The following is a 19208-nucleotide window of genomic DNA, read 5'->3' as shown; positions in this document are numbered from 1 at the left end:
TTCACACGTGCCTTGTTTCAATCTTTAAAAATATTGTGCAGTTTAGTTGAGTCATGACTAGAGACCGGATTTTAGGCAAATGCCTATTTTGTTCCTTGCGCTCCTATCGCGCCATTTTGATATATGAGGATGAATTAGAGGTTAAGAAGAGCTTTTACAGTGTTTTTATAGTGCCTATAAATGCCTATTTTTGGCGTTCTTGCCTAAATGCTTACAAATGCCTATAAATGCCTATTTTCAAAATTGGCGCCTGTATGAACACTATTTAGCCTCAGTTTTCCCTTCCTGATGCAGATTGAGCCCGTTATTCATGTTACCGCGCGTAAGATTGACTGTTAGGAACTATGGTGCTCAACCTAGTCCTCTAGTTCAACCAACTCTAGCCCTCTAGTTCAACCAACCAACAACCGCTAGCAGCAGTGAAGCGGGACATGCCGGCGAGCATTCGCTGCCGCACTGACATGGCCCGAGCGGTTGGCGAATGCGAAACCGCGGAGAGCCGTCAGCGGAAAGGAGAGTGAAGAGCAAAAAAAGAAAGAAAAATGTGATGTGCACGCAGCTTTTGTTTTGTTTGTAATTTACTTTTTAAGGTGTTCACTGCAGTAGCGTAGCCAGAAATCTTTATTGGGGGGGGGGGGGGGGGGGGAGTAGGGACAACCATACTTTAATATGTTCGTGCATGCGTTTGTATGTGTGTGTGTATATACACACACGCAAAACTGAAAAGTTTCGGGGGAGGGGGTTGAACACACCCCTCCCCCCGCCTGTGGTTCACTGCCAGGGGAGAAATTGGCTCTACGCAATTCAACCCGGCCAATAGGAGGAATCCCTCTGTGATGTTGTATTTTAGGATCGTCACGCCGCAGAGCGTGTGACGCGTTGCAGATGGAGGAGACGTTGGCTGATTGTACAAACCACACGACAGTTATATTTGGACGCACACACACACGAAATACATAAGGTGAAAACGTACATCGTCCCACGTGGCGGTGCTAGTTCGGGAAGTGGTGCGCTGCTAGCGTCCCGGCGGTCACGTAGTCGTGCGTGCTCGGGCGTGGTAGCGAAGTCGCAGTAGCAAGGGTCATGGGGCGAGTGGGCTACCCACCACTCGGTCGACGGTAGCCGCCATTGGCGGTAGCTCCCCGCGTCTCTTCAGCTCCAGGCGAAGTTCCCGCGGCGCTCACTGTCCTGACGACGCCCAGCAGGATGAACCATGCGCGTAGATGCGGGTTCCCCGACACAGGAGGCCACGAGCAGATCTGCCGACGTGAAGAACGTGAGGCACTCGCTGTCCCGAAGACAGGCGCCTCTGTGCGCGAACCCCGCTCGTCGATGCGGGTTCGGTCGACCTCCGGCCTGTTCCGACTGTCTTCCACGAGTCGCTAGCCTGCGCGAGCCTTTTTTCTTCGCTTCTGAAGCACAAGCTATTTCTTCTTCCTCGGCTTCCATCGATCGGCCGCTCCGTCGTCTGCTCTCGCTGGGTCGCCTTTACGTGCTTCTTCACACCCTCCCTTCTGGTCCTTTAGCAATCTGGCTGTCTGTTCCTGCTCTGCACTTCTCAGCCATACCGGAAAGACACTCAGGAGCGCCTTGATTCGACAGTGGACACTTGACTCACTCTGCGGAACACGAGAGTGCTAACCGTGCGGGACAAAGCACACTATGTTCAAACGTTGGCGCCTTGGTACCATCTTAAGCAATAACACTTTTGCTTTCCTGTCGTAGATACAGGTCGCGCACGTCTTCGTTTGAAATTATTTGCATTTATGTGAAAATTGTGCCTATATTTGCAATTTTGGAAGCCTGAAAAATTGTTTTGCCCGCCTATTTTTGGCGCCTAAAACGAGCTTTTTTAGTGCCTAAAAATCCGGCCTCTAGTCATGACAAATATGCTCATTTTTCTTTATAATATGTGATATATACTATGTATTCGAACTATTCGATTCAAAATTATTCGACCAAATCACTATTCGCTTCGAATCCACTTCGAACCTATTCATACATCTCTATTTAATTCATACTTTTTGCTGGTCTGTGCCGGAAAATATTTGCACTAACAGTCCCACATTGACTGAGGAAGAAAGAAAAATAAACAGACAGTCTGGCCTTGGTCAATCGCGTACCAAATGCTTCTTAAGCCACTTTTGCCCAGTACAGCGGTGCCATGCAGAAAGCCGTACCAAGCTTGGGAAAGGGCTACCAGTTGTTGCGGGACACAGCACATTTTCTGCCCTAATTAGCCACACGTGCACGCACTATTTAATAATAAGTACCAGTATGATAACTGACATCTAAAAATGTCGCTGGCAATCATTCAGAGCCGTCTGTGCCATTGCCGTGGCCCTAAGAAACAACAAACATTACAACACTAATTGATATGTTGCCCTAAGTGATATTTATGAGAGAGAGAGAATAAACGTTTTTATTTAGCAAGGCCACTGTGTGCCCGAGGTGGCGGCCTCTTATTCCAGGTAGCTGCGGGCCTTCGCCATGTCTCGTGCCCGTTGAACCAGGCTTCGCTGATTCTTCGGGTCTGGGTCCGATAGCTTAACCTCCCACTGCTCTTCGATCAGCGTAGCGGTGCTAGGGTTTTGTATGCATCGCCATACCATATCACATGGAGTGTCCGGGACATCACAGTACTTGCATATGTACGAGTGCTCAGTCGTTGAGATATGGTGAAGTGATATACCATGAACGTAAGTGTTTGCAATTTCCTGAGGGTTTCTGCCTCTTCCCTAGTTAGGCTGGGGCGAGCTGGCGGATAAGTTCTTTGGCCTAGACTGTAGTGCTGTAACATGTCGCTGTACTTTTCGGGTACATCTTTCCTCCTTAGTGCGTCCTGTGGGAAGACCCGGTGAACATGAGCTCAGGCGCATGCGTCGGCTGCCTCATTTTCCCATCAGGGACTCGTGACCCGTAGTCCAAATGATGTACATTTCTGGTAGGTTCTTTGCTGTAGCTGTGAGAACTTCTAAGGCTTGCCTGCAAATTCTTCCTTTCTGAAAATTTCGACCAGCTGCTTGTGAATCGGTTAGTATTATTGCTTCCTCAGCACAGGTTGAGATGGCCAGGGCTATGGCTGTTTCTTCAGTCGTATCGATTTCTGTAGTTAAGATGCTAGCTGCCGTTCTCTCATTTCCTTTGCTGTTGACTACGCTCACAGCATGGGCTGGGATTCCTGAATATTTTGCTGCATCTGGGTATCTTGTGTCCGGATTTTGGCTGTAGTCTTGTCGGAGTTTCTTTATTCTGGATTTTCTTTTGAGATGGTAGGTAGGATGCATATTTCATGGGATGCGGGCTACCGAGATGCACTGTTGAATTGTTGCTGGGATAATCCTTTTCTCATCGTATTGTTGCATGGCTTCAGGATAGCCTAATCTTTGAAGTATCGTCCGTCCTGTTTCACTTGGTTTAAGTCATTCTAGTTATTGTTTTTTTTGTGTGTGTGCTTCCACGAGCTCCTCCCAGGTGTTGTGGAGACCTAAGCATAGTAGTCGCTGTGTGGAAGCACGTTCGGAGGTCCCTATGGCAGTCTTGATGGCCTTTCGTATAAGGGTATTCAGTTTTTCAATTTCTGCATTCTTGATGTCTAAATAAGGAGTCCAATAATTAATTGTACTGAGCATGAGTGCTTGGATGATTTTGATTGCGTCTTCTTCTTTCAAGCCATGCCTTTTGTTTGACACCCTCCATACCAAGTGTGCGACCTGTGTGACGGTTTCTTGAAGTTTTGGTTAGGTGGCTGCGCCCGATCCGTCTTTGTGGATGTGCAGACCAAGGACTCTGAGCGAGTCTGCTTTAGGTATTTGTACTCCATTCAACATCTGATAATTTCAACAAAATCATGGGGTCTCCTCAAGTTGAACTTATCAAGAGCCTACTGTGCTTCGTTATAAGCACAGAGTAAAGTGGCGATCAATTATAATATACAGACTGTAACATTAAGCATGAATTTTGTGTGCCTGAACAGAAAACTGCGTACAGCAGTCTGAGTGACTCATTTATGCAGTACCAAAACTTGTCACCAGGAGACACAATGTGCCAGTTTTGTTGACTTTCAAAAGCAGTTTAAAAACACAAATCCTATTCAAATTGTGGAAAGAATTCTCCATTCTGCCATTATAAATGCACACTCTTTCCGCTGCCACCAGCGTCTTGCAACACATTCTGGCTGGTTGTCAGTCCCTTAAAAAAAGAAAAAGCCTTAGATTGGGTACTTTAGGCAACGTTTATTGTATGTAGCATCGCTTTTTTTTTTTTGTATCAGTGGCACCAGTCAGGAGACACAAATTAGCACTTTGCAATATGCATTCTGAGGTTTTACTGTACGAGCCTCGAGATGCATGATAAATGTACTGACTGGCATTCATAGCTATTTCAGATGTGGCGGCAGCGTCTGAACACTCAAGGGGAGCTATAAAAGAACGCATCCATTTCTTCGGGCCGCCCGACTTTTTCGGGAGACTTCGCAGTCGCTCGGGAGTCTGAAAAATCAGACGTTTACTCTACCTGACTGTTGATCCTACTTCTCAGGCAAGAAGGATAGACCCGTACACAATGCTTCTGCAATAACTATTTTATTTACGCCGTGTATCCACGGCCCTGAGAATCGTTATCACAGGTGAACAGGGGCAGGTGGGGCATCAAACACAAAGTGGTATGCGGCACATCTCAATTCGCGGTGGGATTTCTACCGACAGAGAGTTGTTGTGTTTGTGTGTGTGTGTGTATGTGCAACTGTTACAAGTTTGTCTACATGCATCTATACACTTGCAGACAAGCATCGCCTTTTTTTTTCTGTACAACACTTGGGATGTGAAAGGAACTTGCTATAATGGCCGCAGCTATAGTTTGTACATGCTACCCTGTCACATGGCAACATTTGCAGGCTGCTTGCTCATTTTTTACCAGCATCTGGTTGTCGTGATCACGTTCTTTCAGCACCAAATGCACAATACACTGCGGAAACATGTACGCGTCTTCCTCATTGTTGATCAAAAAATCTGCACCAAATTGCCCTAAGGGAATTGTCGTGTATGCAAAGAATTAGCTACTCGGGCCATGCATCAGCAACACTAGCCAATGGTATCCACCATTAACCGTTAGTTACTCAGTATTAGCCAGTGGTAGTAAATAGTCATTGCTGGTATTGTACATACAGAGGCCTATCGGGGGGGGGGGGGGGGGGGCTCTTTTAAGAGCGAGTTTTGTTGTGTCCTGTATTCAAATATAAGAGAGGGCGTCTGCTTAATACCAGGTTACCGGTTGACGCTAGTGAGAATGTCTGACACTTTATCTAACCAATATTACAGACATTTCTTTTTCTGCTCGATGAATGTTCTTACCAGAAAAAAGTGCTGAGTGTTCTTACCAGAAAAAGATATACAAAGACAATATGTCCACGATTATGCTGCTGCTGAAACTTTACATCAGCAGTGAAGTAACTGCAATAATAGCTGCGTTTGCCTCGTTGAGCTTTGTGCCGGTAGAGCCACCATTCTCGCCACTCATGTCTTCCACCTCTGGTATCCTGGTTAGCCGCAACTGCTTGGATGTTTGCGAAGGAGCTAATACTGTCTCTTGTCTGTGGTGGTTTTTTAACGTACTTTCCTTTCCATGTTGATTAACGGCGTTTTTCCTGGGAGATTTGGAGTGGCTGCCAAAGTCCTGAAGTGAGCGCTCGTATTGCACCAAGCCAAATCAGCCAGTGCAACATGTGAATGCTCCACGTGAGATCACACCGGAAGTTCTTTATGTACACATCATGTAAACCAGTTCCGTAAATTATTCCTGCTTCGGCTCTGTGTGTTTCCATGGCAACCGGGGTCGCCGTTGCAAAGCGGGAGCACGCTTGTTCACACAACGACGGAAGTGATGTATGCTGCTCGCTGCACTTTCACCTGAATCCTCGACCTGGCGGTGAAGCAAGTGAGAGTGACCCGGCGTGGGGCGAGTTGCTCTGAATTGTCCAGTATAACACGTGAATGCATTTTAAAAGAATTGACTGTTGGGCGAGTTGGTGTTTTGACATAGAAACCATCGTAAGTAGCGCAACTAGACAGGACACACAGCAAGGAACAGACAAGCACAGGCGCACGCCTGTGCTTGGTTCCTTGCTGTGTGTCCTGTCTAGTTGTGCTACTTACAATGGTTTCTATGATGTGAATACACTCCTGATTAACCAGTGAAAATAGATTCACCGCCACGAAGCAATAAATCCTACGCCAATCTCGACCAGTGAAAAACCCCAGAAGTTTGTAGTTCATGTTTCCTCTAGTTTTTTACTTCATATTTCAATAGTGTTTGTTTTTCTCAATTTTAGCCTTGAAAATGGCGTTTGTTTACCAGTGAACACAAAGAAGGTGTTTCAAGCCCCTGTGTACTTCCCATGGAATGCTTCGCCTTTAAAAAGCATCCAGTCACTGTCGCTCTACTCGTGGTACAATTTTATACTTGTGTATACAGTCGAACCAGAATATATCGAGCCTGAAGGATGTTATAACATATTAGTTCGACATATCAAATAGTTTTATGTGAGGGAAAGAGTCCCGCATAGTACGCTTCACTGCAACAAAATTACTTTTTTCCGATTATAGGTACGGTGACCACCTCGCAGGTGTTAACCACACTTGTCTGTGTTGCAGTGAAACCTACTTAAGCTATTACAATATTATGGAGTGTTAAGAAGACCCTCTATGAACCAACCATCTGTACTGTGAGATAACCACTCTACTCAGTTTCTTTCCACATCACGTAATTCTCTGCAGATTTAGTGTCCTGTTTGTTGGCACCTGCTAAAACAATGCCGTTTCTTCGGTACGAATATTTCAGATGACACAATAAGTGATTGCGGTATTAGAGTCTTTAAAAATGTTATGGAAATACAGTATGGAATTACAGTACGGTCTTGCTATACCGCTTCTCCTTTCCTGCTCGTTGTGCTTAAACAGCTCCCAGTTCCAGTGACAATGCGTTTCATGAGCGACAGTTTCATCTTTAACAATGCTTAGGCTGAGAGGCAACAGTGACGCGTGGCAACCCCATAGTAAATCTTGGAAAAGCATTTGTGGTGTTGGAGTGCCTTCACTGGAATTAGGGGTGGTAAAAGCATAATGAGCGGAAAAGGAGGAACGGTACGGTGAGACTTCGCCATAATTTCGTAGTGTATCTCCATAACTTGCTAATTAAGACTATTATGAGAAAGGAGCACACTTGCAGAGACACAATGCACTATTTGATATGCCTAAAGCAGAATTTTTTATATGTGCACTGTACAGTGCGACACTTTGCATAACATTTCCCGGGGGATGTTATGAATTGTTTATATAAAAAACAGATATGTCCCAGCTACTAATGACCTTTAGGCTGCCGTTTATACGTCAAGATCAAAGCAGGCGCCATTAAAAATATGGGTGCTATTGATCCGCACACGGCTCACTGCACCACTCGTGCACCAGTTCACAGTGTTCTGCGCCACAGCCCTCAGTTTGGTGCAATAGCTTGCCACTGCACCATGGGTTCACAGTGCGCTGCAATGGAGCCCTCAATTCGGTGCAATAACTTGCCGCTGCACTATGGCCCTCGAGTGTAGTGTGGTGCAGGTAAAGAACCGCCACAGTGCAGGGAACCTCTGCACCTGCTGGTGAGATAATGGTACTTAGAAATACGAGCACATAACTTATACAGGGACTTAGACAAGGACAAGCGCTTGTTCTTGTCTTCCTAAGTCCCTGTATAAGTTATGCGGTCGTATTTCTAAGTATCATGAATCACCAATTCGCCCAATCAGGCATTTTAATGAGATAATGGAACTGAAGTGCAAATCGCCAGGTAGACAGTGCTCACAAGGACGACGGTCGGGGACACAGTGCCACTTCTTGTGGATGCAGAAATGCTCCCTAGACGCTTTTACAAGGATTCAATGCACTCGGAATAGCATCTGGCATACGAAGATTTGTTGGAGGCACTACTGAAGGCTTGTTTTTTTTTTTTCAGGCCTTGTTAGATTTGCTTGATTATCCATGCTGCCAAACAGAGCAAGTGATATTTATTTTATCACCGCACCATAACACATCTTCAGAACTTTGATGAAAGCACAAAGAAGTTTACACTGAAATTGAGTGAGTGACCACACGTGACAGGTTACCGGGCTATTTCTCCAAACCTGTGACACGGCCTGTGCCATATTGCTATGTTCGAATGTGCATTACGGATGCTGCACCAGTAGTCTCGGCAACATATATGTGCTGCACCAGCACCGCAGGAAAATGTTTGGCACCAGTTTTGTGAACCATGTGGGAATTAAACGTAACCTACAATAGTGATTTATTGGGGCCTTCTGCAGACATTCCATCATTTCCAATGCGCTAGGACGAGATGAAACAGAATTTATGGTGAAACTTTTATACGCCAAGTCGTCAGATACAACAAAGCAAATCCACAGTCTTTTTTGTTGATAGCATATGGCCAATATAATGCTATAAGAAATATTGCATATAACAAATGTGTTGTCATGCCAGATGCTGCTTCATATAATGAGGCTCAATTGTAGTAATGTCCTCACTGTATATCACCGACTACGTACTGTGCTGAATCTTCCATTTAGTCACAACCAGCTGCATTTACCATGTGACAGGGTTGCAGAACTTCACCAGAAATACTGATAGCCCTCCGCGCACCAGTGAGGTAACGCAGCAGGAAAGTAATACTGAATGAAAAGGAACAAAGCCCCATTCATATGTCTTTCTAAAGATACACGAACATGAAGAGGCTTCGACGCTATACATGCGAAAGATATGAACACATTCGGCATCTTCTGTATGTGTCGGCGCAAGTTTGGCTTTGTCATATTATCTTCATTCGGATAACACGAAAATGCAACAGCAAGAGAAGTTGAAGATTGCATTTCGATATCAAAACGGGCCGTATTTACGTTTGACATAAAAACTGGAGTTTTGTTTTTTAATATTGTATTTTCTGTACGAGCAGAACATTCGAGAAAAAGAATACTACAAGTGCCTACATTCTCATTGTGGCTTTGTTTATTAATGCCATCAGAGGGCACTGCATTTTGGTTCACTGCAAAGAGCTTTGCATGAAGGCTTCATAATTCAGCAAGTGGTGAGTACAGACGTTTGAGTTTGTTATGTGAGATATCAAGGTTTTGTGGGTGCATTCCTCCTCCAGCTGGTGTGGTAAAAATCAAGGCAAGAATGTTTGGCACCACGCCTGGCACTGCTAGCATGGCGAACAACATTAGTAGCAATTAGCGACTTTCAAAGAAGACGCATAATTTATATGCAACCTCGGCTTTGGCACTTGTTCTAGTGAGCTGTTAATGTGGAAGACACTGATACACCTTTTAACAGTAGTGAAGCATGAATGCATACAGTACTTTGATCAGTAACTTTTGTGTAAGAAGTTTTCAGTACATTTGAGTATGTGTAAAAAGGCATCGTGCCTTTCTTGCTTGTGTCTTTTTTTATGTATATTATTCTTAAGAATTTACAGCATCAATAAGTTTTAGCCAATCGCATAATTCTGCTTTCTTTCTTGTGGAGGCCTAGTTTTATGTTATGCCAGGCTGTATGGTCATACACGTTTGCACAGCCACGAGCCATTGGCTACAGAAAACTGCGTGCGTCTGTCGTGGGTTTCCGTAGGTTGCCTCTCTCTCTCTCTCTTTTTTAAATTTATTTTTGAAGTCAGATGTTGTATCAAGATTATTCCGCCGACAGACTGCATGTGGCAGCGAACCCCACTCCCCTATCGCCTTATTTCCTTATTTATTTATTTTTTTTTGTTGAGAGCTCACTGCAGGTTGTCGGTTGCATGTGTGCTACACATTACCATGAATTGGCAGAGTTGCGATCTTCTTTTCTTCACTGCAGTGTCAAAGGGTGAGAGAGCTCATTAATTAAAGTGAATGGGTCGGACAAGTGCAAGGAAACGGTGAAGCTACGCAGCTTGTATTGAAACTATATAGTGCACCTCAGTGTCTACGGCTATTTGAACTAAAAACAATGCATTGCTTCTACATGAACAGAATGACAAGTCGGTGTTGTCGTGCTTCCCCAGATGTGCTGCTGGCAATCCTGCATTTATGAATGGCCTCTATTTTCATGCTCGGAGCTGTTCGAGAGTAGACTCGCTGCCAACTCGCAGGAAATTGGGGGGGGGGGAGTCATCTCTGGAATGGAGATAACGCATTGAAGCACAAATGCCGTCGTATACCATGGGCATCGAAGCAGTGACGGCCAGCTTTAACCACAGAAAGTAATGCCCTCTATGTGCCCTCCTACCATTGATGAACTTCAGCTTGACAGATGTCATTGCTTTCACAACTTTTACAGTGACAAGAATATATTCCAAATTACAGTGACAAGAATATATTCCAAATTATGTCATCAGTAACGGTGACTACCTTTTTGCCAAAATAACCAGCTTAGCAGGCAATGGGAAATATTTATTCCTTTATTTTATGCATATTCAGAAAAGCCTGAGGTAGTCGGACTCTGCACGGAGATTCATGCACAGGGCCTTCTCTCTTTTTTTTTCCTCGTGTGCTTTCTGGGCCTGCAAATTGAAAAGCTTCCATTGTAACCACATTGTTATAGTACAGTCAAACCTTGATGCAGCCAACATAGATATAGTGAAGACGGTCTGAACTTTGCAGGTCTCACCAATATCACTGTGTATGCTTGTATAGGAGTACCACATATTATAAAGGCATTTTCTTGTCGATGGTGACTGTTATACTGAGGGTCTGCTACGCAAAATCTTAAATCAAGGGGTTGGCACAGAGCATTCATGATCTGTGACACCATTGGCTCAAGACCTGCCTGCACTGCACTCGGACTGATTCTCTGACGTGGATTTCTTGCTGCTGGTAGTCAAATTTTAGTCCACTTCAACCGACATCACCTCTTGCTCACAAATGATGCTTGTGGGAAGGCATAGACCATATAACCGCACATGACCACATCACATGGCCTCTTTATGAAAAATGGGGTAGGCAAGGGCCTGCTTCGCATGATTTTTCTGGTTTTTTTTTTTTGCCTTATGCTGAAGCAAATTTTGTTTCATTTCATTTGACCCTTGTATATCTTTTTCTCCCTCAGCTGATGCCTCATACATCCACTGACTTGGCATTGGGTGTGCCCTTCTCCATGTGATAGCATCACTAGTAGGGCACCTAAACACCAATCTGTACTGTGTGAACGTTCACGGCTAATCTCATCTAACCTAATGGGATAATCAACAAGGTTGCATTCTAAATGACCATTATTTAAAAAGCACACTTATGTTATAGAACTTTAGCTTGTGTGTCTATGAAGAATGATTTAGGTACTCCTCTGACTCAGCATTGCAGCAAGACAAGGTGCATGCACACGTTACCATTTCCAAGTGATTCACAGTTGGATTAGTTTGTAGTCAGAAAATCTGCAATTATACTGCTTGATTTCCATTTTGATCCTAAAAAAAAGACAGCTCTTTTTCAGGCTAGGCAACTTGAACAGGAACTCCGTTCACTGGACTCAAAGCAAATGTTTTCGTTGGCAAAATACTGGGCCGATGGCCGTCTCAGATAAATCGCAAAGCATTGAAAGTGCTTCAACGCTTTTTTTTATGACACCAATATTTGCAATGCATATTGAGCGAACTACATTGAAAGTGTGCACGGTGATTTTATGTGTGCTCTGGTTCAAACGAGAACTTTTGAACTTACCAAATGTAGGACTGTGTACTGTATATGTATATATATTATTTTTGTTTCTTAATTTTTTATATCTAACCAAGTGGAAAGGGGTAGCCATCGCCAAGCAATGGTGACAACTCCTTCATTTATTTTTTATTTAAAACAAAAAATAAAAAGAGGAGTAGGTCAGAAACATCCCTCTACAGGCACTGGCTCTGCAGCCACTCAGTCACCTCCAGCAATTTTGTGCCCCTACAACTCGACATACTTCGTCGCACAACTCATGTTGTTCCCCTTGCCTCCATCTGCATTTAATGGCTTCTCAGTGGTACTAGCTGGGCTTCAGTTCCACTCATAGCGTCCGTTTACATGGGAGCACTTGAAAAATGCATTTCATTCCACTGTTATTTTTTGGCTTGGTTAATGCCCATGTCCATTTGGCAGACAGTTTGTTGTAGCACCCCTTGGCGCACTTAGCATACATACAAGTGAGCAATAATGGTCGTCTAGAGAACAACATTGAAATGAGTCACGACTTCGGGAAATAATTTGGCTCCTCACTTTATGTGGAAGCAAAACCAACACAGTTCGAGTGCAGCACATGAGGAGGTTGAACTTCTGTTGAATGCACAGATACATAGATGCTCGTACATTTAAGCTGGAGCTCCGGGGCACTGATATGTATTTGTTAATTCGATATGCCGCTGTACAGCAACCCGCTCACTCCACCAATTTACAAACAGCAGGACAGTTGTTTGTTGCTTTCAACGCCTTCGTTTGCTTTTCCAGCTAAATCAACTCGTGTACCTAGCCATGCAAACGTGAACAAGGGCAAGGGGTCAGCTGCATTGTGTACAACAGTAGGGAACCGGTCTTGCTAGTAAAGCATTTTTTTTTCATTGTTGCCCATCACACAGCCAAAGTTGCCTCCAGAACCTGCCAGCCCGGGCTCGCTTTCTTAGCAGCCTAGCCATGGTGTACATGAAGCCAAGCAAACCGTCGTGGGAAACGCGACGCATTTCTATACTGGCTATTAAACACAGCTGGAATGGATCCGGAATCGAGAGAGAAAAAAGAAACCCTGTCTTGCAGCAGAGATGGGTAAAGTGCGAATGGCCCTGTGTGGGCAGGAAGGGAGCACCCTTGAGCAGTCAGTCCTTTAAAAAGAATACTGGGGTTGTTTGGGAGGGGGACAAAAATGGCTGTCTCTCCCTCTCTTTCTATCCATAGGATCGGCGAGGAAGTAGCTCGCGGTAGAACAATGGCGGCGGTGGCTCCTTGTATAGCAGCCCTGTGTTCAGACGTCGTTGGAGATCGGTGGTCCAGGTCGGTTCCTCGCCTTGCCCATCAAGCCCAGTCTGGGGACCTCCAGGGGGCCGTTGTACCATGTGCCCCATTGGTCCTTGGACGCTGCACGTGAAAGAAAGAATACCAGGGAGAAAATTAAATCGTTGCATGTAATGATGACATTTAAAGGGGCCCTGCAACACTTTTCCAACTAATCGTCAAATCGCTTCACTAAAGGAGCTTATTTCCTTACGCATCGACTGCCGCAAGAATTTTTAGAATCCGTCAAGTACGAGCGGAGTTACATGTATTTGCCACACGCTTTAACGCTTTTCTATCTTCATTCGTACGAGCGAGCGCGCTGAAAGCTACGCATGCAGGGGGAGGGATGACGAGGAGGTAAGAAGCTACGCCCGTTCGTCAGCGCGCGTCATGACCTTGAGCACTTTTTTTTTTTCCTTCGAACGCGCGGCTTACTCTCAGTTGAGAACGCGAGCGCGCGCACAGGTACGTGGCGGCATCCCGCGGTGGCCGCAGTAACTATGCAGCTCACGATGCTCAAACCAGCCAATAGCCGTGGACTTCGGGTTTATGGCGCGGTCATTTGCGCTTATGGTACCATTTTTCGAGAGAAGAGTGATTTCTAGCTAAGTGCAAATTTCAGGCCGCATGCTATTTTATAATGTTTGGCTCATATGTTCACGCTTTAGGCTGCAGCTATACTGCGTTATGGAATAACCATTTACGGGCTCTGTGCTGTCCGATAGCACAATAGATTAAACAGAATATTACGTTCGATATTAAAAATTATATCTTATGACCTGAACACGAATTCTGAGAGAGACATTTTCAAAGTGCTGTTAATGCCGAACATCAATGATCTCTTAATTCAAACGGTTGTCTTAAAACATTCCTGGTCCAAAGAATTGCTAGTTCCGTATGTCACTTCCCGTTCTTTAAGGCCCAAAGTCCGTTACTGGAGGCCGCGGTGTCCAACATGGTATATGTAGAATACGAGCCCATTATGTTCCAACTTATTTCAATGTACTACCCCCCAGAATTTTTCGCATAAAGACAAAATACAAATTAAAGAAACTGCTACGGCGTATCTGTCTATAATTGTAATACATATGTCATGTCTGGTGTTATTTCATATGCACTCATTTGCAAGCAGGCTGCTGAACAATCATCTAGTGTCGTACTTTGCTTAAGTACTGACGCCTTTTTTCGAAGGCGAGTTTATTTATTTATTTATTTATTTATTTATTTATTTATTTATTTATTTATTTATTTATTTATTTATTTATTTATTTACATCACCCTCAGGGCACATAAAGGCGTTACAGAGGGGGTGGATAATATAACAAAAAAATGTAGTAAAAAATTGCGAGTCACCATTCGCGAGACAAAATTGGAGGACACTTAAGCTTCGCCTTTAAGAGTTGAACGCGATAGCGATATCCTGCCCCTAGTGCGCACTTCAAACATTACGAATGTTTAAGAGAATGCGCGCACTAAGGTGTGTGCCTTATGTAATGGCTAGCATGCTTTAAACCAGGAGCAATTATGCGCGAGAAACGTTTTCAATGTTGCGATGCACCCACTACGTGGTCTTAAGGGAATACGCGCAGTAATGTGTGTGCCTTTTGTAATGGGTGGCTGTCTTTCAACCACCAAGTCGTTATGATATTGACATAGTGTGACGTCCGATGGCAATGTACGCTTGTACCACGCAATATTACTGCGATATTACATCTCGTACTGTGACACTTTATACAGGACGCGTATTTTTGGGAAGCATGAAAGTTACTTTCAGTGCAGCTCCAAGCAGAGGCGTGGCTGTGTGGTACAACACCTGCTTGCCACGCAGACGGCCTGGGTTTGATTCTCACTCGGACCCAACATTTTTATTTGCAGCTTTTTCGATTTTTCAGTCACGGACAAGATGATGATTTTTCGCTCACAACCAACGGTGCCGACGCCGACGGCGGAATTTCTGCGATACGAGCTCTTTAACGCTATCGCGTTAAAACAGAACACAATAATACAGTAGAACCCCGCTGTTACGTTCCCGGCTGTTACGTTTTCTCCCGGCTGTTACGTCGTTTTCCGCCGGTCCCGGCATAGCTCCCATAGGATACAATGTATTGGGAACCCCGCTGTTACGTCGTAACTGTCGGACCGTTCCCGTATGATACGTCGCGAAGTGCGCCCGGAGCCGACCGAGTGACTACCAAAGAGAGCGGCCATGGCGCATTTTCACGCAGCTTGGCCTCGTTTGACCGTAATATTAGCCGCATGAGAGGCGCAAGCAACAGAATCTTTCAATTGATGCAAACAAAAGCATGGCCTTCGAGATTCAAATTGCAAAGATGGCGTCTATGACGTAACTGCTCGCGAAAGCAAGGCCTTCGAGATTGGCATTTACTATTGACAAAAGCATAGCCTCTGAGATTTGCATTGCACAAACATGGCGTGTATGACGTAATTGCTTGCGAAAGCAAGGCCTTCGAGATTGGCATTCACTTCTGCCATCGCGTTGGCGTAGACTCATCATCATCGTTATTGTCGGAGAACGGGAGGAGTTCGAGCTGGTTGGAGCTCGCATGGTCGTGCGTGCGGTTCGCGGTCGGACTCGCCGCGCCGGTCGTGATTGCGTGTGCTTAGTTCTTTCATGCCTACAGCTGTTGGTGTTAAAAAAATCACATACGTTGATTACATTTCTGTGGATAAGGCCGTCCTAAGCTCCGCGTTTCTATCCATCGACTAGATCGCGGCTGAGCGCGCCAATTTTCGTGCTGCTCGTAAGAATTGAAATAAAAATTCTGTACCACTAAATATTTTGCCGTTTTTCCTGTTTTTCGGCTGTTACGTTTCCCGTCTCTTACGTTTATTTCCTACGGTCCCTTTCAAAAACGTATCAGCGGGGTTCTACTGTACAACAAATTAATTAGAATACATGTTCAAGCAATACTCAGTTATTCGAGGCTTAAGATATGATCGGTTAGTGCAGTCTTGAAGGATGACACGTCCTCAATGGAGGCGATGGAGGGGGGAAGGTGGTTCCACTCGGCACTGGTTTTTGGCAGAAAGGAGTTTGAAAAAACGTTAGTACGGCAGAAAGGAATAAAAACTTTATGCTGATGGTCAAGACGTGACGATATGTATGAAGGCTCGGAGATGAGTTCTTGTTTAAGTGAAGTATTTTGGTAAATGAGTTTATGAAAAAGACATAGGCGAGAAATTTTTCTTCTAGTTTGCACATTTTTTCTAGTTTACTCTGCCATACAAATCTCCTCTATGCAGAGACGGCTCTGAGGAAGTTCGAAGCTCAGCAAATGCTGATAACATATTTTAATTTGGTAACTAAGTCAATTTTTCCATGGCGCACCTACTGACTTCGACACTAGCTTGACGTCAGGCTACAGTACAAATTCTGGTGACTTCACGCGGCAGTCTGGCTAGTTGTGATGACGTAGGTACCAAAACTTCCAAGATGGCCGCCTGTGCGTCATCAAAACTTCCAAAATGGCCGCTTGTGCGTCACCAACGGAGCCACAGTGCGGAGCCAACGTTTATAGATACTTTTTCAGTTCCGTAACTCCACCGCCGAAGGCGGCCGCCGCTTTTACCCAGGCAGTGAGAGGGCGCCACAGTCGTGAATAGCGCTGTCGCGCGCGCGGGCACACGTGTTCTTTCCCGTATAGTTGCTTCGCCGCGTGCGCGGCTGTCATGGAAGGTTTTTCCTGGGCGTGTTGGCTGTGCATGCGCGAGGTTACTCTCGACGACTTCGGTGACTTCAGACAACCGAGCATTCTTTGCTACAGGAAGTCAAGCAGTTTTCAAGCTTTGCGATGCCAACTTGTTTCGTGCCCGGCTGTACCAGCGGGTAGAAAAGCGCACTTTTTTGCGCCGCCGCCCGGTCCGCGACCTCTTGAAAGCTGGGTGCGAGCTATTTCTTGCGCCGATAGACCGCTGAGCAAAACATGCAAGACCATATACCATAGTGACAAAGTTTAGCCACTTCTACCTTGCTTACTGCACTTGAAACCCTCTGTGCAAAAAAAAAAAAAAAAAAAAAAAGGCGTCGTGAGGTCCTCGTCCAGAAAACTGCGACGAAAGACAAAGTGGGCCAACAGCTTATGTCCTTGCCATTCCGTGACCTCTCAGGTGCTTGTGACGACCATGGGTACTGTGCACCATTACCAGAAGCAACGGCCTTTTGTTACCTGGCAGGCTACGTGGCTTTCAAATTGAAGAAAACAACGCGTTGCGAGGTCTGCAAATACGATGCCCTTGGTAGGCGGGATTCCCTGCCGTTTGAGTCTATGCTGGCCACTGTGCGCGAATGTGTCAGTGGTAGCCTTTGATAGAAGCTGCTTGCACGTAAGCACGTACGGTAAAGCGTGCTTCAAGCATGCTAGCAAGGACACATTTTTTGGTGACCTGTTTTGGGGTGTGCTGAATGCTCTTATAACGAGAGGCACAAACACTGTTGGCTTCACTTTTATTTGCTCCCATGCACTTTGCGCAAGCCGAATGCTTGGAAAACAGCAGTACCATAGTAGGGCATAGAAACAGCGCAAGAAAGCAAGCTTTAAAAATTAGTTGGCAGCAAACTTGCCAACACAAGCGTAGCCAGCAAGGGGGTGGGGTAAAACTTCCTCGTCCGATATTTTTCAATTTTGCATGTGTATATATGCACGCACTCATACAAACACACGCACGAACACACAAAAAATATGATTGCCCCGACCCCCCAGGCCCCAGCCTGGAAATGTTTTCGGGGGGGGGGGGGGGGGACTTGCTAAAGACCTTGACTATTTGAGAAAAACACCCATTTTCATTATTTATTTTTGGTAAAAACACATACTTCAAAATTTTTGAGGCCCGTAGCCCCCGAATATAATGCCTGGTTATGCTACTGCCTGCCAACAATGCTGTGCAGTATGTACGCGTGAAAAAAATTTCCGCGTTCCAAGGATATCGGTTTGCTTTCACAATGTAATATTTTTTTGCGATGCCACCTTGTTTGAATTAACTGACCAAAATGCATGTTGCTTGGCGTTTTGAAACAATGCGAATGCGCATAATCATTTCGTACAATGCAAGGCTTTCGAAAACGTCACATAACGCGAAGTTGCAAAATTATTACGCACGGAATATGGTGCGCTCTTGACTAGACCACATTTTTTATGTTAATGAACGCACTAGAACTACTGAAATGATATGTGTCCGTCAGTTCTCGCGAAATCCGTGACACGCTTGCCAACCGCGAAATATTCTCGGCGAATAATTCGAGTATATTGATAGAGCAATGTTTGATTCGTACTAAAAATATGTTGTAAATTTCCCCGCGTTTGAGAGATGTTATGTAACTCTGAGATTTCTACGTTTGAAATTCGTATTTTTGGAGCATGCTCAATAGCCAAAATAGTGTGGTCTTAACGAAACGGACATGGAAAGGCGTAGGGCGAAGCGAGCACGTTGTCATTGCCCAAAACTGACGCCTGCGATGTGTGTCTGTACAGGTCTTTTCAAGTTCGTGAGCAGTATAACGCGCACAAATTAAAGTAAATGTCCAATTAACGTTAAGTAGGTAGAGCAAACACCAAGTACAGTGTTCGCGCAATTCTCATTCGGCCGTATGCAAAGGCTTATGCGAAACCCCTCGCGCTAGCAGACGACCCTCGCTCTCCTAGCGCAAAGCGCGACTGCAGCGCTGTGGTGGCGGGTGCGGCGACAGGCCGGATGGGATGGATGGATGCTATGAGCGTCCCCTTTATAACGGGGCGGTGACATGTCTGCCACCAGGCTCGAAGGAGAAAAAAAGAAAGAAAGAAAAAAAAACTTCCTTGTTTCATGTTGTCCTAATGCCTTATCTACATTGATTAAATCTATGTTATTATACCAAAAATATAAATTCACGGTCCATCTCTCTGCCTCTTAAGGCAGAATGACCTTTTTTTCCCCAATTATTTATTTTTGTACTTTATTCTCTACTTTTCTGCCACCAATACTCTAACCGTCTCTTACTTATTTCTATCGCGGACGTGTTCAGCTTTCCATTGTTGTCCCTAAAACCCAAAGCTTCATGTAGACTCGTGCCCACACGTATACCTGGGTGAATATCGCCACAATTCAATCAGTACATGTTCCATCGTTTCCTTAGTTCCCCCGCAGCATGTACATTGTTCTTCTTCGTTGCTAAGACATC

General features: G+C 45.0%; 1 protein-coding gene across 1 annotated transcript in view; it reads right to left on the bottom strand.

The window, feature by feature from the left end:
- Positions 1-7355: 7355 nt before the first annotated feature.
- The window catches only part of LOC119395932 (uncharacterized), a 351513-nt gene continuing 339660 nt past the window's right edge, over positions 7356-19208 (bottom strand). Inside the window, exon 5 of the mRNA XM_037662964.2 lies at positions 7356-13114. Within this exon, the coding sequence (XP_037518892.1) occupies positions 13002-13114 (113 nt within the window). The 3' untranslated portion in view covers positions 7356-13001. The remainder of the gene's footprint in view (positions 13115-19208) is intronic.

The sequence above is a fragment of the Rhipicephalus sanguineus genome, chromosome 6 (assembly GCF_013339695.2).
Source record: "Rhipicephalus sanguineus isolate Rsan-2018 chromosome 6, BIME_Rsan_1.4, whole genome shotgun sequence".
Classification (NCBI taxonomy): Eukaryota; Metazoa; Arthropoda; class Arachnida; order Ixodida; family Ixodidae; genus Rhipicephalus; species Rhipicephalus sanguineus.
This window is presented reverse-complemented; position numbering and strand designations above follow the sequence as displayed.